Here is a 26,886-nt window from a genome sequence, read left to right as displayed (position 1 = left end):
TACATGAGCTCTATCTAATTATGCCACATGATCTACTTTAGGAGGCAGAACCAAAGCCCGACCCTTGCAAATAATAACCCAGGCCACACAGCAGAGGTAATAAATGCAATCAAATAGGAAATATACTTAGCTTTCCTGAGATGCCAAATGCTGTTGAGGAGAGGAACTGTGAAGAGGACTGCAGCAGCCGACGATCCCAGCCAGCAGGGTCCAAAGAACTCAGTAGCCAGCTTTCTGAACAGATCGTAGCAGCAGCCAGGACTGCTGCTGTAGTGTGCAGGGGAGGCTGGCAGCTACAGGCTCCACCCTCCTATTCCAAAGCTGTACTCCCTCGCTCTCCCTCAAGTGCTACTCTCCTGCCTGGGGAAAGCACTTGGTAGCTCCGACTGAGCTGCCTGTGAGTCACGCGCTTCCACAATGGAGCCACCCTCATCAAAACCCGGCAAGATGGTGCTGCCATCTGGGACAGCACTGCCGCCCAGCACCCTCTAAAACAGCGCACGGCTCCCAACTAGAAGAGAAAATATTTAAAAAAGAAAAGAAAAATATCCACACTACAGAAGGGCTGCGTAGCAGCCCATAAAAACGGTGCCCAACTCCTCAGGCACTTAATGAAATGTAGTTTTAAATCCTAAACTCCTCCCCCCCTCCAATTCCACAATTCCAGTCTTCATTAAGTGCCAACTCCAGCCCCAACCTACAATCCCATGGTCCTACAATCCCAAAAGTCCGACTTTGGATGGATATGTGCACGCCACCTCAGGAGGCGGCGAAATAATGGGCGCCCACGGCACTTGCACCCATTGGCACAAACAAATGAAATGCTCCTGGTCACTTTAGACAGGAGCTGCAGCAGAGCCAAACAATTGAATTCACCCCCTCAGAAGTAATCAAGAACATGTGATCCACTGGCACTAATAAAAAGCAACAGCATATATTATTTACCAAGTTTAAAATCAGGTAACTTTCCAATTTTCCCACGTGCTATTTCAATTTAAAATTCATATAAATAATATTTAGTAAAACACTGTGCGCAGAATTCTCAGTACAGAAAATAACTTCCTTATATAGTTAGAAGAGAAGGCACCATACTTGCTTGGCTTAAATAAATACAAATGTTATGCCACATACTTTAATGGGACCTTAATCTATGAGGCCCCAAATCATTAATTAATTAGAAACAGTCCCTCAAATATGCAGTACAGCTATGCATTATCTTTTCAACAATCCTTGATTTGTTCAGGGAGATTATATATACACAGTAGTTGACCTATAAAACAGCTGACTACAAGGAGTATTCATATATGATTTTGACCAACTAACAAATGTTTGAGGTAGAGATATTAGGTCTATGAAAGTTGGCGCATGTGTTCACAGGTCGAGAAAACCACAGAACCTGAAAAATCTCAAATCCTAAAGATCATGACTTTTATTGGCTCCTGAATGCTAGATCATAAAGATACCTTTATCTAAAAAATACAAATCCATCCAGACAAACCGAATACGTAATATCTTAAGCTCAGTGTATAAGTGTATGTTTAATCCCCCATCCTCTGGTTAACCTAGTTTAATGTGTTTGCTTTAAGGTTTTTACTAAATAGTGCACAGAGCTTTCATCACAACCTGTTTGAATATTTATTGAGATACAGATATCAAAGTTAAAAGCTCCATTTTAAAGTAGAAGTAGTCAACATTGTATATAAATAAAACTCAGCAGGAATAACATCATTGAAGCTAGCAGTATGACTTAGCAAAACATTTTATTGTGGAAATGTTTTGCTATCAACTGGAACCGCAAATCCAGTCTCTCTCAATAGGACAAAAAGAAAACTTACCCCTTTCAGACTCAGATGTCTCAGATCGGGGAACAGGGGACTTCAAGGACCCAGTCACAGCTGTTTTATCTCCTCCTTTAGAGCTTTCCTTGAATTTAGATTCCTTCAACAGATCTCTCTCTCTCGAGGGCTCCTTCTCTTTCTCCTTCTCTGCAGCCAGTTTTGATTCAGCATTCACTAGAACAGCCTTTGATTTTTCTTCCTTCTGAGATTTTTCTTCTTTTTTGATTTTTTCCTTCTCTTTGTCAGATTTTGGTGTTTTCTCCTTAACATCTCTCAGCTTTTCATCTTTGCTTGCCCGCTCTTCCTTTACTCTATCTTTTCCATCCTTTGCTGGTGCCTTCGTCTCTGGTGTTGCTGCTGGAGTCTTTTCCTTCTTATCCTTCTCCTTTTCTTTTCCAATTTTATCTTTGTCTTCTTTATCTTTTATAACTTTGCTATACAAAAAGACCATGGGAGTTAACATGAATTGGCCTAAATCAATGTCAGATTAAGAAGTGCACGAAAACTCTAGTTTAACAAACCAGTGTGTAAAAGAAAGAACCAAAAACATAGGTTTCATCAAAATGAGATTGAGTGTGTAAGGCAGGGAAAGAATGAAATATCAGACACAGAGTAGAGATGGGTCACATACATCACTTCAATGATTTTCAAAAGAACCTAGGAGATGCCTCATTTTGCTTCCGTGTCCTAGCAGAACAGCACTGGAAGGGAGCTCTGAGGTTGAAATCAAAATGCAGAGGTTCCCAAACTCGGTGGACCCCAACAGTTCAAGTTTTAGAGATATTCATAGTTGAGCTCAGGTGATTAAATCAAAATTGACTCAGGTACTAAATAAGTCACATGTGGTCAAGCATGGATATCCTTAAAACCTGGACTGTTAGGGTGCCTTGCGGACCGAGTTTGGGAACCTCTAGTGTAATGTAATGAGGTAATGAATCCCTAGTTCCTGTTTAATGCTATACAATTATTTTAACTTTCTTCTTATTTGAAAATACTAGTTTTACGGTATAGCAATACTTTTAATAGTATATCATTTATGCTAATGTAGTATCTGCAGAGCTCCCCTTCTGAATCCAGCCATGTTTGTCACCAGATTGGCAAGTCTAAGTTTAAGAGCATAGATTAAAATAAGTGTTGGTTGCTTTACAAATGGCCATCAATCAAATTAATATATTTAGGGCTTTGTTTCACCAAATACTAGTGTTCAAAGAAAATTCTTAATTTGAGGAATGCACAAAAAGTTTAAACTCAGCTCATACATTATAGCAGATTCAGACTGAGGCAGTTATGTAATAGGTTCAGATTTCACAGAACTGTCAGGATTTCAGCAAGAATGCTGCAAAATGTAAAACCGCAACCAGTTACAAGGCTGAACCAGCCTTCTAACTGGCTGCCACTTTAAACATACATGTAATCCATTACATAACCCCTTAGCTTTTTGTTTGATCCAGAAGTTTCTACAAGTCAGTTATATATAAATGTGTTACAGATACACCCATGTTCATTGTGGCTGATTGCAGCACAAACTTTCCCGCGAATCGAGATATGTGCCATGCTACGGCGCGACCCCGATCACAGGAGTGCGCCTCTATTCAGTCATATGGAGAAGTGAAACCGCGTCCCCGATCGCGGGAGTGCATCTCCCATTATATCTTATGGAGACGCGATTGCACGTCTCCGATCGCAGAAGTCCGTCTTGCACCATGCATAGCGCGATTCGCTGCGCTATGAACAATGTAGCTGGGCAGATCTGTATATGTACACTGAGCTACATATAACTGGTATAACTCCTTGAATTTAAAAGAAATGTAAAAACACACCCAAAATAATGTACAGTTTATAGTTTAATTCCCTGCTAGCAAACAAAAAAAAATAAGTTGGGTAATGAAAGAATATTGCAATGGAAATTATCAAATTATTAGGACAATTTTTTTTCTTTAGCTTTAGTGTACTTCACATAGTGTGCATCACACTAGATAAATCAGGGGGAACCTGTACTACATACCTGTTTGCAGAGGTGTTTCCATTATTTGCAGTAACTTTTGGTGTTGTGCTTGCAGCTTTGGTAACAACTTTTTGAGCACTCTGAGATTTTTCCTTTAATTTTTCTTTGATAATGAAAAAAAACAAAAGAAACAAATGAGACAATATTTACCATATGGGCAATTTAAAAAGAGTTAAGTTACTAAAATATATATATCACACACACACATATATATATATATATATATATATATTCCAAATAGGTCCACACTCTTGTCTTCAATAATAAATTGCTGGGATGACACACCCATATGGGACCACAATAATCCTCTTCATGCAAAAGTACAAAAAAAAAAGGGGGTGGGGGGGGTGTAGCACTCACCAGTCTTCTTAAAAAAATCTCTTTATTGCATCTCAGTAAAAATGTTACAACATTTCAAAATCCGACATTTCGGTCCTGTGCATGGACCTTTGTCAAGGACCGAAACGTCGGATTTTGAAATGTTGTAACATTTTTACGGAGATGCAATAAAGAGATGTTTTTAAGAAGACTGGTGAGTGCTACCCCCCCTTTTTTTCTACACAATATATATATATATATATATATATATATATATACACATATACACACACACACATATATATATACACACACACATATCCCCCTACACACAGCACTATATGTAAATTCATATACATTGCTAATCATAAAACTTACAAAATGATTTGTGTTTACAGGTGATCAGAAGACAATGGGGGAGATGTTAGAATTGCTGAAGCGATATCAGCGCATGTTCTGTGCGCCGATACCGCCTCACCTCAATGTTTGATTGGGGTGTTTGACGGTAAAGGCTATGCGCCAGTCATTATCGGTGCTGCTATCTACAAGATAGCAGCGCAGATAGCCTGGGCTATGTATGAATGGTCAGTTCGCCTGACAGTTCGGCCCGCTGCAGCTGTCGCTATCGACAGCTACAGCCTGGCGATGCCCCATCCCCACAGCAGGGACAGCGCTGTCCCTGCTGCGGGAGCTACCGGCTCATAGGCTGCACGCGGGATCTCATGCTCAATGGAGCCGGCCGGGACAGAGACACAGCGCATCAGCACTAGGCTGACGCGCTGTGGTCTCTAGTGGGGGTCGTGGGAGGGGGAGTTAACACTCCCCCACTCCAGCCGATGAGATTTTCTATAGCGGCACTTAACGTGCAGCTATAATACATCTACCCCGATAGCTACTAGTGGGCCGCATAATTTGAAAGAGCAGAAGCCCCTTTTTCAAATATAAGTGACTACAAACTTGCCGGTATCATCATGGGATGATTAGTGCAGGTGGGGAGAAGGTAATGTTGCCTTAGCCAACTTGCATATGACGAATGGGACTCGTTTTAAGGCATATGCGAATTACAAGCACCACTTGTCCTCCGTAGCGAAGGGGATAAAGAGCTAAAATGGAATACCAATTTAATAGGGAAGCTTTGACAAAGGCTGCTTTATTACGAAATATGCAGATTGTAACATGCCCAATTACAACTAAAAATGTTATCAATCTTTACTTCCTGCTAGTCTACAGTTTAAATTTTGCGGTGAACCGACTATATTTAGTGACTGACGGGACTGTAATACTCATGGCAGCACTGGCATAACACTTATAACAGCACGCAGGTGCAATGCCATGATGAGGGGAGGGGAGTGGACACAACAGGTGAGTTTGAAAAACAGGAGCAGGGCTGGGAGATCTCAGACTGATTTGAGTAGCTTGTAACACAAAATGTATACATCCAAGTTGTTCCATACTTCAAATGATCTTGTGGCATTTTAGCACATATCACACATAAGCTAAAGGTTTGCTTTGAAAGAGCATATGAGACGACCACAATATAGGTTCTAACATGAAGGGGCAAGGTGCTTGCTTTTAATCCATTTAACAGAGAGCACACGCAGTGAAGACAAAATCTACAAATTGATATTATCCGGTTCTATCCTTTGCCTTAATAACAGACAAGCCTGTTCATCACGGTTGTATACATTTACTGTAAAAAGCCCTTTCATAAAACATACAACTAGTGAAATGAATCAGAACTAACCAGTATCCTCAGCAGTGCTTTCCTCGGGTTTAGCTGCATTCACCAAGACAGATGCAGACTGACTGACAGTGCCTGGTCCATTCTGTACTGTAGGTGGAACGATGTTCCTGACAGGGGGGTCTTTGTGATGAAACTCATTCTCAGGCACCATGAAAGGTTTCCTGCTTTTCAACTGTCCAGAGTAGCTGCAATTCGCGTAAAGTGTTAAATATACCAAGACACTCATTTTCAAAATAGCAATATTAACCCTGTGAAGATTTAGTCTCAACTCTATGACCCACATATACAAGGTATACTCCGAAAAAGTCTATAGGTTGTCTTTTGGTACACTTACAGGCTAATTTCTCTTAACGGATTGAGTAAATATTTCCAGTATCTTTCTATATACAGGATATAGGTTATACAGTGAGTTTTTGTACACTCAGTTGCAGTAAAATCTGCTATATTTTATTGCCATACCTAATCTATGCATTAATGTGGAGATCTTTCCACTATGGAAATTGTGGGCATTTCTCAAACCACAGCTAACAGATAATATTACATTGCTGATACTTTGTGCCTGTTCTAGATTTTGCATCAAGATGATGTGTTTTGTCAGTGAAATGAAACAATTGACCTTAAACAGCTACTGTATGATACTGTAGTTTCGGAAAACTTTCAATGCGACATCTGAAGTTTGCAAATAGGACACATGGGGCACGATTCTATTCAACGCGATGTAAATAGTGCCGGTAGATAGCTCCCGGAGCTATTCAATTCATTGCGATGTTAGGTCGGGGAAGGCTCGTTCTCGCGCCTTAAACAGGGTGTTAGGCGCGATAACGGGCATTCCCTGACCTAACTTCCCGGCGCGAGGCTGTTTTCCGGAGGGATGAGAGAAGAAATCATTAGTCGGACTTGGCAGCACAGTGTATTGAATAGCTCCGGGAGCTCACTCCCGGCGCTATTTACATCGCGTTGAATAGAATCGTGCCCATGGAGATAAAACAAGTGCAAAAGTAAACTATATTGAGATTGACGAAGAAAAAAAAAAAGCATAGACAGTGGATTAGGAGCTCATTGTACGACATAAAACAAGTATGCTGCAGGCTAGATTTTTCTTCACACGTGATGGTACTACATAAATGCTCATTGTGTCTGTCCACCATCAATAGGCTACTAATCCACTAAATAGCATTGATGGCAACACCTAAGATTTTTCCGATTATACAAATTGCCTAGTTAAATGTTTAAGGACTGAAAAGCGTTTCAGTACAATTGGAATCAGATTCCTGTTCCATCAGCACTTTATTTAAGTTGCTTATATCGAATGAACCAAAGGATTTTCCCCAAAGTGAGAAAAGTATGCAAATATCTTCTTTTCACTTTTAATGACCGCCTTTCATTTGTATTTTACCCCATAGCCAATGCATAAAGATCAGGTCTTTTGTCCTTCTCATCTTGACAGATTTTGTGTACTCTGCGCTCCAAGGCTTGTCCCAAGTTCAGGACTTTGGGATACCAAGGTAAGATTTTGGTCAGCACAATAAGAATATTCCTGATATGAGTAAATTCTCCCGTTTCAAGACAATGAACCGATGCCTGCAAAACAACATATACATAAAATGTCTGAACAATATTAATAAGTTACATTTTCAGGTTCTAATTATTTATTTTTTACAGCACACGGACATTACTACAAACATTTCATGCTGCCGAGAACAGCCCAAAGATCATAGACAGGATGTCTATTTGAGTAATAAATTCTTGAGACAGTTCAGAAACAGGAGAGAAAACACAATTTGGCCAAGTACAAAATTACCTACAAACTGCATGAAGGATAAAAGTAATGGGTTTTTTTTTATTTATTTTTTTAGATTGGTCCTTTACCTTCGTTAACTTATAGTGCCACTTGTGTACCACGTGCCGGAAATTCTCATAATCCAATTGGTCAGCTTTGTTTCCTCCATCAAAATTGGATGCCCTTAATATGGTTACAAACCCTGGATAACTACCGCAATCCTAAAGGGAAATTATTTGAAATAAGGAGACAAATATGAAATTCGGAAAAAGAAAACTATAGGAGCAGGCAAGATGTTTAGTCATTTAAAAATCATTATTCTTTTAGAAGGTTTTTAACAACACAATGGCCAGGTGCTCAGATTGGACGCATAAATGGCCATTACCACATTACACAGCACAAACTATCTAGCATGTTGAACTCTCCATCAGCATATACTGAATAAAAGTCGTTATGTGCCACATAGGCATAAGATTAATGAGGTGAGAAGGCTGTGCTATGCAAGGAGTAAGAACACGCTATAGCTGCTACAACAGATGCTTGGCTCCATCCAAGCCTCAGGCAACCGCACAGCCCTTGGCTCTGGGGAGCACTGTGTGGGCCTCTTTATACAAACAAAACAAAAAGAAAAATGAACCTGCTGACTTCAACTGCAAAGATTAGAAGGCTTGGACTAAGCCCCTAAGATTCATCAGTGAGACGTCTCTCTTCAAGTTCACCTTTCAGCAAATGGAATAAGCAATCTTTAGGACATTGTGTAGGTCTAAGCGATAAGCCCTGAATTGTGTTTGAATGTAAACTACATCATGTTTTGCACTATAATGCTTAAATACCCACCTCCTGTACAATATATTAATAATGGGACGGACAAAGCAGCTAAACAATAGACTAAAGACAGGAGTGTGACAGCCAGTCTATTGTAAGTTAAATAAAAAGCAGGATGTATAAACTAACAGTCTTCCCTCTAACCTGAAAACATCAAAGTGTAGCAGTATCTTATACAGCTCTCAGACAAGTATCCAAAAATATAAGGAATGAAACTCGTTGCTTTAACAGACGATAGACATGAATGGTTGACATGCAGAAGGAAGTGACAGCAAGAAATTTGGCTGAGAAATGTGTTCGCAAGGAGTAAGCAAACTGTCAAAGGCAACATAAATATTTAAATCCAGTGCCCAGGATGTTAATCCGTTGTCTCCAGCTGATGATGAAGCTCAACAGTTCAAACTCCCGACATGAAGCATTCTCACAAGAAGATACACAGCGTATACCAGCATATCGTCTACTGTCAAATCTAGCCTGACAGGACATTTTTTTCCTAAACACTCTGATATTCTCCAGCCAAGGGGAAAACAAAAACAAACAAAACATGATGCGATTATCTAAATTTAACAGAACTTGGTTGCAACCCAGAATTTATTGTTACATATTTAAACAGGGTCTTTAATCTTTTACAATCCATTTAAAGAGGTAATTAAAAAGCATTTTACAAGTAAAGCCATCAAGCAAGAACAAAGCAAATACTTCTAAAAGCACACAGACAAAATGAGAACGCTATAGTAAAATACACAAGATCATTCAAATCAGAATTTTAAATGAAGGAAAAAGCCGATTGCCCACCTTGTCATATACTGCTCGATCACTGTGCCACTTAGTAACAGTCTCCAGCATACAACAAAGGAATCTGCCATATCGGCTGGCTTCGTTTTCCGTGCAACTGGCCACTGTGTAAATGATGTCTGAAAACACCTGCACAGAAGACAAGCAAATAAAGGGTCAGACCTATGACCTGAACAATACAAGAAATGAAATCTACTTCTGGACCAATACAAAAGGCACCAAGATGAATTAAGGTTCATTAATAGCATTTTTGTAATAGAACAGTAGATACAAAAAAAAAATAATAATAATAAAAAAAAAAAGACGCCACCCCCAGATTCCATCTGCACTCATCCCCTTCCCTACAACAGGTAGAACAAAGTTACCTTATCAAAATAGTTTATTTACATCGCATCAGGGATGAAAAAGAAATAAAAGACCATTCTCATGGCTGACAGTTGTGTTTAAACATACATATTGGGAGACATTTATGAAAGGATGATTGAGTGGATAAAAACAAGAAAAAGGTCAGTTACAATCTGAGATACAACACTTTCATGTCAATCTTATAAAAAAAGTAAAAAATAAGGCAAGTGCCTTTAATGCCATCATAGGTCAGGCTCTTTATTATACCACCAGTCTATAATAAACTATTTACATTCTAAAGTAGCATAAAAGAGGAAAAAAAAAAAAAATGAACAATAAAAGATATGGTTAACAAGCTAAATAGAATGGAGAGCCAAGTTCCATAAACAGATAAAGTTTAATGATGACATAATTGATTGAATACTCACTCTATCATAACACAAGAGGGTAGAAAAGTTAGGTGTTTTCTGCAGGTGTACGAGCTCAACAAACCGAGCGCAATATACAGCATCAATTGCTGAGAATATACAGCGAGGGAATATACAAAGCTTCAAAAATTTGGTGATGGTTTCATTTTTTGTCGTTCCTAAAATAAAATGATGACACAAATTGGTAAAAGAAAGAAGTTTTCGGGTAAACATAAAAAAAATACACAATGTATTAGGCTGTGCTCAATCATAATACTAACAGAACAGTTATGATGTACTTAAACAGAAAACATTTGTTTCCATTTTGTTGAAAAGCAATAATTTCCTATATAAAATAACATACGATTTCATGAACTCAATGGGGGAAACATAGGTTTGAGCATCATGTAAAAGCAAAGAGAGAGGATTTTTGGGTACTTACCGTTGAATCCTTTTCTCCGAGTTATGCTGGGGGACACTGGACCATGGGTTGTAGCTGGGACTGCAGGAGTTCGTACTTAAACTAAATCCGTAGCTTTAACCCTAAGCTCCTCCCCTCTGCAACTCCAAGATGTCAGTACAACTTCAAAAGCGCCTGGTAAGGGGAAGCAGTATCCCAATGAAACGGTTATAACCAAAAATAAATACAGAACCTCAGGGATCAACCGGTCAAATAAAACGCCGCAACACGTCTGAGCGTGAGAGTGGGAATGCAGTGTCCCCCAGCATGACTCAGAGAAAAGGATTCAACGTTAAGTACTCAAGAATCCTCTTTTCTCTTTCCTCAATGCTGGGTGACACTGGACCATGGGACATTCAACAGCCGCGGCTAGGGAAGGGAACGCTCAGGCTGCTGGACCAAAAAAGTGTACGCCCAAAGTGGGCGACGATGGAGGCAAAAACATGAAACCTGTAAAACCGAGCGAACGTGTGGACAGAGGACCAGGTGGCTGCGCGGCAGACCTGTTCAGCCGAGGCCCCGTGACGCGCCTCCCAGGAAGTCGCCACCGCCCTCGTAGAATCAGCTGACACCCTGACAGGTGCCAGGCACCCTGCATCAGAATAGGCCCGAGCAATGACTTATCGGATCCTACGTGCTATGGTCTGCTTCGCAGCCGGCCAGCCACGCTTCTGAGTGTCGTAGAGAACCAGTAGGGAATCCATCCGGAGGGCCGAAGTCTGTCCAAGTAGATCCGCAGGGCCCACACGACATCCAACAGAGCCAGATCGTCCTGGTCCCAGGAAGTCTCCGATGGGGACAACAAAGGAAAGAATGTCCTGGTTTAAGTGGAAAGCCGAAACAACTTTCTGTTGGAACAAAGGTACTGTTCATAGTACTGCCCCATCATGGAAAATGAGGAACGGTGGTTTGCATGACAAAGCCCCCCAACTCCGAGACCTGCCGAGGCAATGGCCATAAGGAAAACCAAATTTCCACGTGACAAATTGAAGGTCCACAGATCCCAAAGGCTCAAAGGGAGCATGCTTAAGAGCAAAGAGGACCAAGGTCAGACCGCACGGAGCCACCGGCCGCTAAAATGGAGGTTGAATCCGCAACACTCCCTGCAAAAAAAGTTGAAACCTCTGGCAGGAGGGCCAAACGTCGCTGAAATAAAACATTTACAAAGTAAATAAAAGAAGAATTAGCTACCTTGGACTGCAGAGCAGCCCCAACCCGTGCCGAACGCCTCAGGCACTTAATTTACACTAACATCAAGGGGTTGCAGATGGGAGGAGCTTAGGGTTAAAGCTACAGATTTAGTTGAAGTGCCAGCTCCTGCAGTCCCGGCTACAACTCATGGTCCAGTGTCCCCCATGGTATCAGTGTCCCCCAGCATTGAGGAAAGAGAAAATTGGAAGAAACTAAGTAACAGTCTTTGAAGTGATGACTACTTAATCTGGAAGATTTAAAAAAAAAAAAAAAAATAATAAAACATCCCATGGTTCAGTCCCTTATACTAAAGCAGTATTAGTTTACAACTGGCTGAGTGGGTGCTATACCTACCATTTGATTGAATGTAACGTTCTCTCAGGGCAGGCACTAACAACACTGCTACATATTTGAATCAGTGAAGTGGTAGTAGATAAGACTGCAGTGTTGGATCAATGAAACCCTCAGAGGTACTTCAAGGCACAGTACACAAAAGGGAATTATAACTTATTTTAAACAGGAATCCATAGGAAAGCAGGAAACAAAACTACTGTATGCTGTAACAGTACAGCTGCTTCACATACGATATCCAACTCATCCCCATTTCCAGCTGTAGGGCCTGTAGTCCTAACAGCAACTGCACAGATCCACTGGGAGTGGGTGAAGTGGGGTGTTCAGTGTTCTACAGCCAGTAACAGCTTAGAGTTACTGTCTACAAACAGTGGCACTGTCCTGGCAGGAGCCTAGAGACAGAGGCTGAAACGATTGCCAGGAAGAATTTGCCCTGTATCCTAGGCACTAGAGTGAGGGCTACTTTGAATACTAACATCTGACTGCACGTGTGCACACATTTGGCAATTATATGCAATATACTATGTTAATGCAGGATTGTGTGTGAACAAGACTAAATCTTAAAAAAAAAAAAAAAAATTATATATATCTCTTGACAATACACATTTAATAATTATGGGCCAATATATTAGGAGAACAGAATATGCATTTCATGCTATTGTTTCTATCCTATCAACTCATCGCTCAAAGGCGCCTTCACAAATTTTTGCCATTTGCATTACATTTTCCCTAGCTCAGGCAAACATTTCATTTCAGTGAAACCTATTTTGGCTCAGCACATCTATGAAGCCAGCACTTTTCAGATGGTTGATCAGCAGTTTAATAGCATTCATTATTTCAGTAAAACGAAAACTAGAACAGAAAGTTACAAAATGCTAGGTCCTATTTGTATCCCATTGTAGAACTGAAGGACTTAAGCATCATATTAAACTGCTGCTGAGGACGCTTACTTACTGACCCACTGTCGAACTATAAAGAGGTACAAAAATAAATCACTTCAAACTAAATGCAATTTCACCCTTCAGGCAGACTTAAAAGGGGTAATGGACACTAGCGTGCCGCCAGAAATGTTGTATATACAGTACTTACGGGCTAAGAGCCAGTTGTCCTTTTCTAGTTTCATTCTCTGCAGAACTCTCCCTACATGTTCAGACTGCTTCTTCTCCTCCTCCACCAGTTTGTCTTGTAGAGCAGTGCACCTCTCTCGCTCTTTTTTCTTTTTGTTTGGTGGCTACAAAAAAGTACATTAGGTTTAAAGCCATTTATGGATAAGGGTTCTAGGTCACATGATACAGCAGTTTTTTTTTTATATATAGTTCAACAGGATGTGGACACCTTCATGTTATGCAACATGAGTTCTAGGCAAGGAAGTGGCCAACATACCATTTCAAGATTGTCATCAATGGCCTTCATCTGTATCCTCAATTTATTGATTTCTCTGTTGTAGCTGGAGGTTGGGACAGCAAGATCATACATTGTCAGAGACCAGAATGTAGCGTAGAACTGAGGGCTGATATCATCCCATACTTTTGAAGGGTGCAAGGAGACCACAGCTTCGTGGACAGGAGCCATGACAACCTCACATGATGTAATGTACTTGTGCACCTTATGCTGCTGTTTGTTTCCCTTCTCAGTCTTCTTCAGCTCATCATATTTAGACTGGAGATGTAAAAATTAGAACAATATTAACATCTTCTGAAAAAAAAAAATTGTGATGTTTGATAAAAAAAAATTAAATAAATTGACCCTGCCCTCCGAGCCTTTCAAGCAATGTCATTTGGGTCCCTTATTCACAGTTGATGGAGCGGCCCAGTTGTGACATGGTGGAAATCAAGTGTTTCAGCTTATATTTAATGTTTGAAAGGTTATTCTGTGTTTGGTCTAAAACTCAGTGCCTGATTAACAATAGGGCAGGGAACCCGAATACACAGGGGCCCCTCCACACATCGCTTAATCACCAGTGTGGGGGGCACTGTGGCATATGAACAGGGGTCAGTGTGTTTAACACATTTGTGATGCAGGGAGTATTTAAACATTATACTTTCCTAATAACATTGCCAGCATATCAGATTGACAATTTTATAGTAGGGACCGCCACAGGTTAGTTGCCATGTGGACCCCACAAACCTTAATTCGGCCCTGCTAAAACTGATACACAACGAATTCCCAATGCAGGTTCTCACTGCGGGAAAAATTTGATTAAAAAAATTATAATCAGTCACAACAGTCCCTGCGCACAGTATACAATTCTGCACATACATACATACATACACACACACACACACACACACAAAAACAGTATAGAAGAGTGGGAGGAATCTCACATACATTCCATATAGAGACAGTGCCTTGGATAGAACAAAGTTTATGGCCCCAGCCCAGTTTGGCAGCAAAGCCACCCTAAAGGGGCCCATCCATTAGCAGATCTTTCTGTAATATGAAAGGCAAAAGATTTATCCCTTGAAAATTCCTGGGGCTGCTGTGACATATCCGTCATGTACATGACAGATTTTTGCAAACGACGAACTATGAACGATATTGCATGACATCATTCAGGGAGTGGATTTTTTTTTCATGTTTCTATTGATTTTCATTAAAAATATCGTTCGTCATTTACCCCTGACAGATATTTCTAATATCTGTCAGCGATCAATGATAATTGACCAACATGTTGGAGAGACAAAAGCCAAAATTTGTCGGCCGCAGGAATGCGCATTTTCATCGTTCACAGCCTATCCATTAGCAAATAAATTGAACGGCTGAACGATAAATTGTTCATCGTACAAATTTATCTGCTAATGGATAAATCGTTCAAATTTATCTGCTAATGGATAGGCCCCTTAACAAAGATTAACTGTTCTTACAAACATTAAAAAGAAGAGATCACTGATTAAGTGAAAGTAACCAAAAAGACAAACATATGTAGGTGCTCATAGCTCGGCTCTATCACCAGTTCACAATGACTTCATCAGTTCAGCCCACAAAATGTTACTTCAAGAGTGTTAATAAGGACAGGACAAGGCTAAGATGTATACATTAACCAACTGAAGGAAGCACTAAAGCAAATCACATAAAATGTATTTAATGACAATTAAAAAAATATACAATATTAAATAAAAATTCCATATACCAGGTCAAGCTAAAAAGCTATGAAATTGACAGTCAATGATTGTTCATTACAAAAACTTCCAATATATCTGCGTGCACACAGATGGGTATGTCTAACACAACTAATTACCACTGTCCATAAAGATAATCACACTATCGCAATATAGTTGGGTAGTATTAGTTTTAGGAAACAGTCCAGTTGTTAGTAGCACCCAATATGTATACGTCGGTCTCCAGTATTGTTTGTGTTATTCATTTCAGCAGTGATTAAAGGTTAGTATTCAGACATCAGAGGTCAGCATAGTGATTAAAAGTTCCAGTGTCAATTGAATTAGTAGTAAAGCATGGCAGGTTGATCAGAAAAGAAATAGGTGCTATTAACCGTTTGAATCACTAATATGTAACGCACCCGTGTCTCTCCGTATATATCACCAGATGCTGTAATATTCAGACATCCATAGCCAACATTTGGTTAGTAGTTCAAATGTCAATAGAATTAGCAGCAAAGCATGGCAGGTTAAGCAAAAGAAACCGTATAAAACGCTTGTACTGTATCTCTTTGTAAATCGTTAACTGTTGTGGTAATATAACTCTCCTGATTTGAATGCAATCTATAGTCCAGTACAAACCCCTGCTTGGAAGGTACCGATATTACCTCTGTATACACTGTCACCGGCCCCGTATGCTGGTACTTGTGGTTCGCCAAGTACACAGCATGCAGGGGATGCTTGCTGGGACCTCCAGTTCTATTGTTAAAGACAATGATTACACACATTTTACACAATCAACCCAGCACCCACCGTGTAGAGGTGGCGAGGATAGCCCCGGGCTATCAGCCTAGGCCTGGGGAGCCCAGGAGAGGGGGACCCCTTTATTGGGGGGTCCCCAACTACCCAGGGATCCCCAGCCTGGGCTGACTAACTGTCAGGTGGAATGCTTTGGTTGGGGGACCCGGTTATAGGGTTTCCTTGGCTGTGGCATTACCCACCCGCTAGAAATTACCAGGTGCTGGTTATGGAAATTATAGGGGAACCCTACACAGTTTTTCCCCTGTATTTACACAACCAGGACTGGCGGTGAAAAGTCCAGGGCTGGTTGTGCTTTTAGTGGAGGGCCGCACGTAAAAGGTTTTTTTTAAATTAACACTTAACAAGCTTTGTACACTAAGATACATGCATGCATCTCACTTATGCATGCATGCATGCATGCATGCATGCATCTTTGTCAAATAGAACTGCTGATGCTAAAATCGAAAGCATGAAGCACTATTCATTTGGGGATTTGAAATTCGATTTTGAGTAAGATTTACTTTCGATTTGCAAATCGAATGTTAGTACACGAAGGGATAATATATTCTTCTATGGGAAAACATCGATGTTTTGCAGAAATTCGATTTGAAATGAAATTAATTTTTCTGTTCGATTTTAAAATTCGATTTGGGCTTTAGTTAATCTCCTCTAAGAAAATCTAACCAATACGAATGGAGAAATCGAACAGAATCCAAAATCGAACCTTTGTAAATATACCCCCGGTTCTTAATTCTCCTAAACCGTACCGCCAGAAGCAGACCCCCTGGTTCACCGCACTAAGGAACAAGGAGCAGCAGCCGTTCTAAAAATGATCCCCTCACAGAAGTGCACCATCAGCGTCCCTAAGTTGGAGACGTCCGACAGAGCCTGTGTTACATACTGGCTCCACTAGGTTAGATGCCCCTGGAAGGCTGCACATCACCATGCCCGGCACGACAGCGCAAAGCATCCCCAAGACCACCTGTCCACATGCTATGGCATAGTTCCTCGTGTTGAATGGCCGGCCTAGTAAAAACACATTGCTCAATGCCCCTGGACTTAAAGGGAATCAAAGCTCAGGTAACGACTGTGTGAAATTATCACTCACCACCATCCCCCAAGTCTACTCGCCGCGCCAGCTGGAGAAGTGAATGCAATGGGCCGCGGGTGATGCCCTGGGAAGGCAGAGGTACGCACGGACAAAACACTAAAGCGATGCCATGAGCCTTAAAGGGCATGTGCCTACTATTACCTCAAAATGTACAGCCGGACCAAAAAACATTGAAATGATAGGTTGTACAAGAACAAGTCACAGCATTAAGGCCCCCCATACACGGTGTGATTTGCTCATTGACTTTTATGGATTCATTGGCTGAGAGACGGGGGTGATCTCTCAGCCTATAAACGCTCAGATACGGCTCTACAAAGGCTAGAACCGCATCTGAGCTTTTAATTCAGGAGGAAACAACCATCCTAGTTGTTTACCTAATGCGTGGATCGTGTAATTTTGTTTTCTTGTTTTACCAAGACCATGGATGCCTACAGGGACAAGGGGACCACTCCAGGTAATGTATGTGAGTATGTGTGAATGTGTATGTATGTAATAAAACGTTAATTTTCAAAGGTGTGAGAGTATATATATATATATTTTTTTTAAACATTTCTTTACAGGTGTACTACAGGTACTAGCGGGCCCTTAATGCCATGCATGCTGGTGCTTGTGGTTCTCCAAGTACCAGCATACGTGGGAGGCTTGCTGGGACCTGTAGCTATACTTGTAAAGACAATGTTTGCAGATAGGCATGTAGTTACAGATTAGTAAACCCGGTATAAGGAATCCATACTCATGCAGATTGGGTACTCCGACCTCCCAATTTCCTTGATGACATCTTTTGCTCACTTTTTAGAGACAACTTGCTTACAAAGCCTGTTACAGAAAGGAATGGTCTCGTCGATTTACATTATGCTCCTGGATACAGTGACTGTGGGCCTGATTCACAACGGATCGCTATTCTGCTTATACGCACGCAACTGCGTTGCTAATATCAACGGTGATATTCAAATGTTTGCATCGCGATCGCAGTCGGACATAAGGACGCCCACTTCCCCTTACTCACATCTGTATATTTGACCAACATAGTGAAACAAATCTGTAACAACGAGTAACATCGGACAGTTAGAGAAGCCCAGTCCTTACTCAGGAATTGCTTACTTATGCGCATGCTATGATGCCTCAGACGGCATCCGGTATCACAATGGATAAGTTAAGCATGCACCTGCAACGGCATTGAAATGCATTGGCACGCCACCCCCCCAGTCACCACCCACAAATGGTGCTTCCTGATAATCACTCTGCCATGGGTCTGCGTAGTCACTGCGAGTGCATTGCCTAACGCGATGCATACGCATGCGCAGTGCAAATTGACCGATGGCGTGCGTATAAGCAACTGCGTTCCTTGCTGTATCAAGCCCTGTATTGGGGAGAAAGACAAATGGGAGTTGGACCTTGGTCCATCTGCTAAAGATTACTGAGAGAAGTTTAGAAATATAATAGGCAGTGTCCATTTCAACTATCATTTAAGAGTGTACAAAAACACTATACAGATGACCTCTGACATCTGGAGAAACTGTGACCACTGTACCTTTCTATCATGCATGGCGGACCTGTCCGAATAGCTCCCATTTGGACAAGGTTCATAGTCTTCTTAATTGTTTGCCGGAAGCACCTGTACCTACAAGTCCCCTGGAACTTTTTTCATCACTCATATTCCTCAGCATCTAACAAGACACCTCTACAAAGCTGGCCTCTCATATCAACTGGAAAAATCTGTTATAGAGGGCCACTAAAAACAAACAGATCCTACACCCGTGTACCAAAACTACAAAAATGCGCATCTGGCATATATATGGTAATGAGATTACGCACAAAAAACAAAACAGGGAGCAGCTTATACTTTTTCCCTTCAGTACTTACGGAAATGTGATGAGTGTACATAGGTCTTGACAGGAAGAATGCAGCATCATGAGGAGTGTGAAAGTCATTGCACAAAACATCTATTGATGGAACGCGTTTTATGTAATCCTCTGTGCTCAAATTAGATGCCAAAAATCCACCAAACTGTACTAGTGTATCATGACACTGAAAGACAATAGTATAATAAAGTATGAATTAAAGAGAAAGCAAATGTAAAAGTTAGAATTCTAGGAAGCAGAGGGGCCTTGCCATTTAAGGGAAGAGTTACAAAAAACAGCACCAAAATAGAGAGGCACATATTTTATATACAACTTTACCTGTAACAGAATATAAAAGACATGCTAAATCTATAATGACAGCATACAACCTATTCTGCAAAACACAGCTGAGGATTCAAGTGATCAGCAAGCAGTGTTTAGGAATTCAATGAGATGCTCTGGCAATAAAATGGTCACTCACCTGATCATACAGCTTCCCCACAAGCTTCAAATGCTTCTCTCCTCCTTCCAGAAATACCACCCCATTCCTCTGCTGGGCCATAAGCAAACACAATGGAAGAGCCAAGTCATGGTCCAATAAAGCATCTTTTAGCCTCTGAGAGGACTTCTTGGTATTTCTAATTTGACCAAAATAACCACCCTGGGAAGAGAAGATTAAAAGGTGTACATATTGACTAAGAACACCCAAACAGATACTCTGACATCCTCACAGACCAAACACACAGTAAAGACAATACAAAAGTGGCAGCTGTATGGAACAGCAATGCACTATGTGTACATTTTATACAACTTTTTAGTCTATGAGGGATACAAAATTGGGTGGCTACATCCAGCATGCATGTTTGACATCTATGTGGTAAGCCTGGCACGACACACTAAAGTTTGCCCAAAGTTGTGGGTGGCCCAAATGCTTAGGTCTAGGGAGGCCATGGGTGCTATGCGTATTTTTTTAAATACCCTATTGACAAGGACGGTGAAGGTGATTCTATTTGAATAAAATGTTTTCCTATAATTGATGCATATCTAAGTCCAATATTAAAAAACTATATTATTTTCTAGCCATTAGTGACAATTATCTTGTCAATTAAGTAGGGACCACCTGGCAGGGGCATATTAAGAGAGGAGAGAGCCTGTGCGCATTCCCCGTCCGGGGCCCCCTCCTCCCTCCCCAGCGGCCGGCAACAGACTGAAGTCTGACAGCCGGCTGCTGCATCAGTAGACTTTGGGCACTAGTGCCAAATCTACTGCAGGCACACCATTTTCCCGGCGATTTCCTTACTGCGTATGCGCAAAATGCTGGAAAAATGTCTGCGGCAGCCATTTTGCAACATTTTTGTGCAGGGCTGAGACACCCGACACAAACCAGGTGATGCATACAGAGGAGTAGATCCATCTTCTCTATGCATGCTGCTTTTTAACAATGGCAACATAATATTTAGACAAAACAGATGTTCTTTTTGGGAAAGAACGGCCTTCACATTACCTTAATTTATATGGCACCTGCATATTACGTAGTGCTGTATATCACAGACAACACTAGTTCATGCATTACTATTGAAAACAAGAAAACATGCAATAATCGTAATGAATTGCTAACATCATAAACTTGAATGAATCTCATCATAGTGAACTGAAGAGGCATTTTAACAAGAAATGAAAAAAGGGAAACTGAAAGCGCCACGACAAATAAATAAATATAGTTGGCTGACTGGCAGGATTATTTTTACAATCCATGTCAACATTAAGGACTGGATTTGCTTTAATTAACACGCAGGAAAAGTGGTTTACACTACATCAGGAGGTGTACACAATGGATCAGTAAATATAATACAATAGCACATAAAGTCAATGACGAGGTGTGCGATTAAAACGAGCATCAGCAGGAATCACGTTATCTCACTCACCTCAGCTTTAAGTTGCTCGCCACCAGTCATTGCTTCAAGCTGCTCCATTGTCATCTCCTCTGTAATTTCAATCCCTGCCATCTTTTGTACAACCTCTTTTAGAATCAGTAAATCGAAGCTGAAAGGCAAATGTAAGGGAGAATAATGGTGTGATATGTTGCATATTAAAAAACAGCGCTACAAGCAATTCATACAGTACATCCAGCACTATTCACACATCCTACATCACAAACAAATGAACACTCAAAAACGCACAAAATAACTTATGATCCACACTCCAAGCCACACTACGTTTTTGTAAGTTTTATATTATTGATTATACTTGCAACTTACCTTTTACCAGCTTTTAGCTGATTTGCTACATACTGCAGAAGACCAGCCAATTCTATGGGATATTTTCTAAAAATCGCTCCACAAAAGCTTGCCAAGCCTATATATTGGACAAACATGCAGATATCAGATAGTGCTGTTATTAATTTCTAAAAAGGTGTCACAATGGTTCCGTAGCACCGTACAAGGAGAACTGACAATAAGATACATAATCATGGACTAATACAGACAGTATATAAATTTACACAGATTCATAATTACAGTGTGCGGTTAGCATAATACTGTAAAAAAAAAAAAACACAACAACAAAAAGGAGAAAGCACGGTTCATACGAGCTTACAAACTAATGGATACAAGGGTGGACACAATGGGAAAATGAGGCAAGAGAGGACATAGATTGCATAGTTAAGAGGAGGGCTGATAAAACTACAATAAAAACATGAGTTTTAAGAGCATGTTTGAAAGCTAGATGTATGTCTAATGGAGAGAGGGAGGACATTCTATAGATTAGGAGCAGGCCAGGAGAATCCTCAATGCCGGAGTGAGGAATTTAGAACATAATTTTGAGTGGTATGGTGATCCAGTGAAGTGACAGGCAGAGAGGACAGCAGAGGTAGAGCATTGAGAAAAGTAAAATGAGACAGGCAGCAGCGTCGAGTATAGACTGGAGAGCCGGGAATTAGGAAGCCCATAAAGGAGCAGATTATAGCAATTAAGGTGGGAAATGAGGAGAGCATGGATCCCAATTTTAGCAGCCTCCAGGGTGAGGAAGGGCTTGATTCTGCAAATGTTACAGAAGTGGAAACAGCAGGATATTGAAAGGACTGTATGCGGGGAAAAAAATAAAAAACGGCAGAGTCAGGAGTGACTTTGGACTTGAGAAACGGAGGAGAGCAAGTCAACAGAGGGTGACGGGTGGGAATTGGATGGGTGAGAAGATTAGCTCAGTTTCTGAGAAATTCCATTTCAGGAACTGTTATGACATCCAGGATGAGAAGCCTGACAGGAGGTGACGTGAGCACTAATGGGAGGGAGGTCCGTGGTTGAGAAGTAAATTTGGACACAGTCGGCATAGAAGGGTGGAGAAAGCCAAAAGGAACCGACAAGCACGCCAAGTGAAAACACGCAGAGGAAGAAAAGGGTCAAATACAAAAACCCTGACAGGAAAGGGATCTGAGTGAATCTACTGAGAAGGAGGGAGCAGTTTGACAAGTAGGAGGTATCGGCAGAGAAAGATCAGTCGCAAAGCCAGAAGGCTACTGTGAGGTCAAAGAGTATAAGCATAGAGAACTGGCCTTTAGATTTGGCAGTGGTGAAGACTTTGGGTGAAATGAAGAAACAAAAAAAAGCCAGATTAGAGTAGGTAGAGAGAAAAAAAGTAAAGCAGTTGAAAACCACCTGTCAATGACCTTGGATGCATAGGGAAGAAGAGAGATGTAACCGTAGTTAGCAAGGAAGGAGTGGTATGCTGGTAGGAAGAAAGGAAGTTTCCAGAGGTTGACCAGGTGGGGCAATGTGTGAACACACTTCAGGGGAATGGGAACAGAGGAGCTTGATAAGAATGGGGCCAATAGGCAAGTTGTACTTTGGTCTCAGAGACTTGTGTGAAGAATACATGGTTGGCAAACATGGTAGGGAGAGTGAGGTGGGGCCTGAAGCGATAGAATGTCACTGCAGGTGGAATTTATTTTGGAAAGTAAGTGGTAGGAAAAATCAAGCAGATTGGGGGTGGATGGGATGGGAGAGGAGGAAGTTGAAAGTAGAGAAGAAGCAGTGAGGGATGGAGAACTGGGAGGAAACAAAGGTTTTGAAGTAGAATCGTTTAACACAGTGGTTCTAAAACACAACTCTAAAGATTTCCCAAAAGGTCATATTTTGAAAATTTCTGTCTGTGAAAGCAGGTGTGATAATAACTGACCCACCAAAATAGATTAACTCATCTGTGCAAGATTAAAGAAATCCACAAAACATGACCTGTTGGCGAGACTTGAGGACTGGGGTTGAGAACCACTGGTTTCTACAAGTGAGAGAGTGGAGCTATAGGATTAGAGACTTAATTTAAACTAGAGGAAGTCCGCAAGACAGCGCAACTTACTGTATAAGTGCTCAGGAAAGCTAGAGAATTTTTTAAGAAAGTAATTGAGCCAGACTATAGGGTTGGGGAGGTAACCAATGAAGAGTGATGGTAACAGTTGAGGGGGGGGGGGGGGGGGGGGGCAGACACAGAGAGACAGACACAATAGAAAAAACTTAGTCAGGGCATTTGAGGGTAGTAATGGCAGAGAGAAGGGAGTTTAGAGAAGGAGCAACTGGTGGGATCTATGGTATCAAGATTTCACCTAGTAGGAATGATCTTTACGGAGGGGGTGGTAATGCTGTAGAAGAATTAGGTGATGGTCAGAGAGAGGGAGAGGGGAGTTGTTGAAATCAGACAGATGAAAGAAGATCAGGTTGAATGAGTGACGACTGATTTGAGGGGGACGAGGTTCATTGGGAGAAGTGAAGCAAAGAGGAGTGGGAGAGATGTTTGGAAGTAGTTGGGTTGGAGGGAGCATCAATTGGGATGTTAAAGGCCACCAATATGAGGGAGAAGTTCTCAAATATTGATTGAGCAGACCAGGGGCACAAAAAATCGTGGCAATTCAAAAGGTGAATAGGATGGAAGAGGCAGATTGAGTGACCCTCATTTAAAGAGTTTACACAGAAAACTTCTCAGTGTTTGCAAACAAATTGAATTTATTAGCAAAAAATATAGAAAATGTATCTTCATGCCAGAAGAATTAGTCTGTTGTAAAAACTGGAAGTTCAGCAGTTAGTTAGTGAAAGTATAATTTGAGCCAAATCATACAACATGCAATGCAAAGTTAACAATTTTTTTTATTTTTTTTTTAAAAACAAAAAAAATATGAGATATGGTAAGAACTTACCTTTGTTATCTCTATTTCTACGAAGTCCATAGGGTTCCACAGTATACCTTGGGGTATAGGTGTGACGTCAGTCATCGGGCACCATAGAGTTAAGCTTTCAGCCTCCCAGGATGCACTAGGGTCCCCCTCCTATACCCCGCCCCCGAGCCAAGGCACCTCAGTTAGTTACCAAGCCATAGGCCGGAGGAGGAGAAGGAAGAGAGAGAAAGAAGAACAGGATACACACAAGAATCACACTCTCACCAGAGGGAGACGGAAAAACCAGTGACCAGAACAAAGCCCATCTGCAGCACAGGTGCGACAGGGCGGGAGTCATGTGGAACCCTATGGACTTCGTAGAAATAGAGATAACAAAGGTAAGTTCTTACCATATCTCATATTTTCTACTTCAGGGTCCATAGGGTATCCACAGGATACCTTGGGGATGTCCCAAAGCAGTATCCTTTAAGGGTGGGGACGCTCCTGTGCTGAAAGGAGAATCCGCCACCCGAAGGAAGCATACTGAGAGGCGAAGGTGTCAAACCTGTAATACCTCACGAAGGTATGGACAGAGGACCACGTAGCAGCCTTGCAGATCTGGACTGCAGAGGCACCACGTCGAGCTATCCACGAAGAACCCACAGACCTAGTGGAATGAGCCTTCAGAGAAGGAGGAACCGGCAGACCTTCATGAAGATAAGCTTCAGAAATAGCCATACGGATCCAGGCTGCCAAAGTTTGCTTTGAAGCAGGCCAACCCTTTTTACGGAAGCCGTAGAGGACAAACAAGGCGTCCGACTTCCTAAACGAAGAAGTGCGGTCAACATAAGTCCTAAAGGCCCGCATAAAATCCAAAGTGGCCTCACCCACTGAAAGGCCAGGTGAGTTAAAGGCCGGAACAACTATTTCCTCGTTCAGATGAAACTGGGAAACAACCTTGGGAAGAAATTCAGGACGAGTGCGGAGCACTGCCCTGTTCCCATGAAAAATCAAGAAAGGGGGTCTACAAGAGAGCCCCTAAATCAGAAACACGTCCGGCCGAAGCTATGGCCACAATGAAAACAGTCTTAGCTGTTAGCCATTTAAGATCCACTGAGCCCAGTGGTTCAAACGGCGGTCCCAGGAGAGCCCTCAGGACCACAGCCAAATCCCAAGGCGCCACAGGTGGAACAAAGGGCGGCTGAATGCGTAGAACACCTTGCATAAAGGTGCGCACATCTGGGATTGTAGCAATCCTATGGTGAAACCAGACAGACAGGGCCGAAACCTGTACCTTCAAAGAAGCAAGGCGAAGCCCATGGTCTAGTCCCACTTGTAGGAAGGCGAGTATCCGAGACAGACGAAACTCCCGCGGAGCATAACCTCTCGGTCGACACCACAGGAAGAACATATGCCACACGCGATGGTATATCCACGCGGAAGACTGTTTCCGAGCTCGTAACATGGTACACACTACAGAGCTGGAAAAACCCCTGGACCTCAACATGGCTGTCTCAACAGCCACGCCTTCAAAGACAGCCGAGTCAGGTCCGGGTGAAGACAAGGACCCTGCGACAGAAGGTCCGGTCGTAGCGGCAACCGCAGAGGACTGTCCACGGACAGACACTGAAGGTCTGAGAACCAGTGCCGTCCGGGCCACGCGGGAGCTATCAACAGGAGCGTCCCTCCTTCCTGTTTGAATTTCCGGATTACCCGTGGAAGAAGGGAAACCGGAGGAAACAGGAAGGCGAACCGGAACGTCCACCGGACGGACAGAGCATCCACCAGAGACGCCTCGTCGTCTCTTGTGCGAGACCCGTACACCGGCAACTTGTTGTTGTGCCGGGACGCCATGAGGTCGATCTCTGGAAGACCCCACTTGTCCACCAGCAGTTGAAAAACGTCCGGGTGCAGGGACCATTCCCCCGGATGAACGTCCTGGCGACTTAGAAAGTCCGCCTCCCAATTTAGCACTCCCGAGATGAAGACAGCTGATATGGCCGGAAGATTGTACTCCACCCATAGCAGGATCTGAGACATCTCTAGGAGAGCCGCCCGACTTCGGGTTCCTCCTTGCCGGTTTATGTAGGCAACGGTGGTAGCGTTGTCCGACTGGACCTGCACTGGGTGACCCTGGAGAACCTGATGTGCCTGCTGGAGGGCATTGAAGACCGCACAGAGTTTCAAGATATTTATTGGAAGCTCCGCTTCTGTCGGAGTCCACCTGCCCTGGAACAAGTGTGGACCCGAAACTGCTCCCCAGCCCCGAAGACTGGCGTCCGTTGTCAACAGGACCCAATTTGGTACCCAGAACGGACGTCCCTTGTTGAGATGGGTCGTCTGCAACCACCAGGCAAGGGACAGGCGAACCTCCGGGGTGAGCACTATCGTCTGGGATTTTAGAGACTGAGGCAGCCCGTCCCACTTGGACAGGATCAGGTGCTGCAGAGGTCTGAAGTGAAACTGGGCATATTCCAGCATGTCGAACACCGACACCATGGAGCCCAGTAACCTCATCGCCGAGTGTAGAGACACCCGGCGGCTGTGCAGAAAACTGCGCACTCTCGACTGTAAAGCAGAGATCTTTTCTCCCGTCACAAAGATCCTTTGCTGTCCCGAGTCCAATAAGGCTCCGAGGTGCAGAATCCGCCGAGACGGGATTAGAGTGGACTTCTGCCAGTTTATTAACCAGCCGTGTCGTTGCAGTAGCGCAATGGTCAGGTCAAAGTGGCGCAGAAGGAGCTCCGGACATCCTGCCACTAATAAAAGGTCGTCCAAGTACGGCAACATGCGGACTCCCTGCAGCCGCAGAGAAGCCGCCATGACCGCCATCACCTTG

The 26,886-nt window shown here is 42.3% G+C and overlaps 1 protein-coding gene across 1 annotated transcript in view; it reads right to left on the bottom strand.

The window, feature by feature from the left end:
• The window catches only part of THOC2 (THO complex subunit 2), a 178,251-nt gene that overhangs the window by 63,502 nt on the left and 87,863 nt on the right, over nt 1–26,886 (bottom strand). The window contains exons 19-31 of the mRNA XM_088478197.1: nt 21,166–21,262; nt 20,833–20,950; nt 19,389–19,568; nt 18,930–19,094; nt 13,443–13,718; nt 13,149–13,290; nt 10,079–10,236; nt 9,306–9,434; nt 7,775–7,906; nt 7,302–7,486; nt 5,906–6,090; nt 3,844–3,946; nt 1,836–2,272 (exon numbers count right to left, since the gene is read on the bottom strand). Of these exons, the coding sequence (XP_088334323.1) occupies nt 1,836–2,272; nt 3,844–3,946; nt 5,906–6,090; nt 7,302–7,486; nt 7,775–7,906; nt 9,306–9,434; nt 10,079–10,236; nt 13,149–13,290; nt 13,443–13,718; nt 18,930–19,094; nt 19,389–19,568; nt 20,833–20,950; nt 21,166–21,262 (2,307 nt within the window). The remainder of the gene's footprint in view (nt 1–1,835; nt 2,273–3,843; nt 3,947–5,905; nt 6,091–7,301; nt 7,487–7,774; nt 7,907–9,305; nt 9,435–10,078; nt 10,237–13,148; nt 13,291–13,442; nt 13,719–18,929; nt 19,095–19,388; nt 19,569–20,832; nt 20,951–21,165; nt 21,263–26,886) is intronic.

This window comes from Taudactylus pleione, unplaced genomic scaffold (assembly GCF_031769625.1).
Source record: "Taudactylus pleione unplaced genomic scaffold, aTauple2 ptg000211l, whole genome shotgun sequence".
Taxonomy (NCBI): Eukaryota; Metazoa; Chordata; class Amphibia; order Anura; family Myobatrachidae; genus Taudactylus; species Taudactylus pleione.
This window is presented reverse-complemented; position numbering and strand designations above follow the sequence as displayed.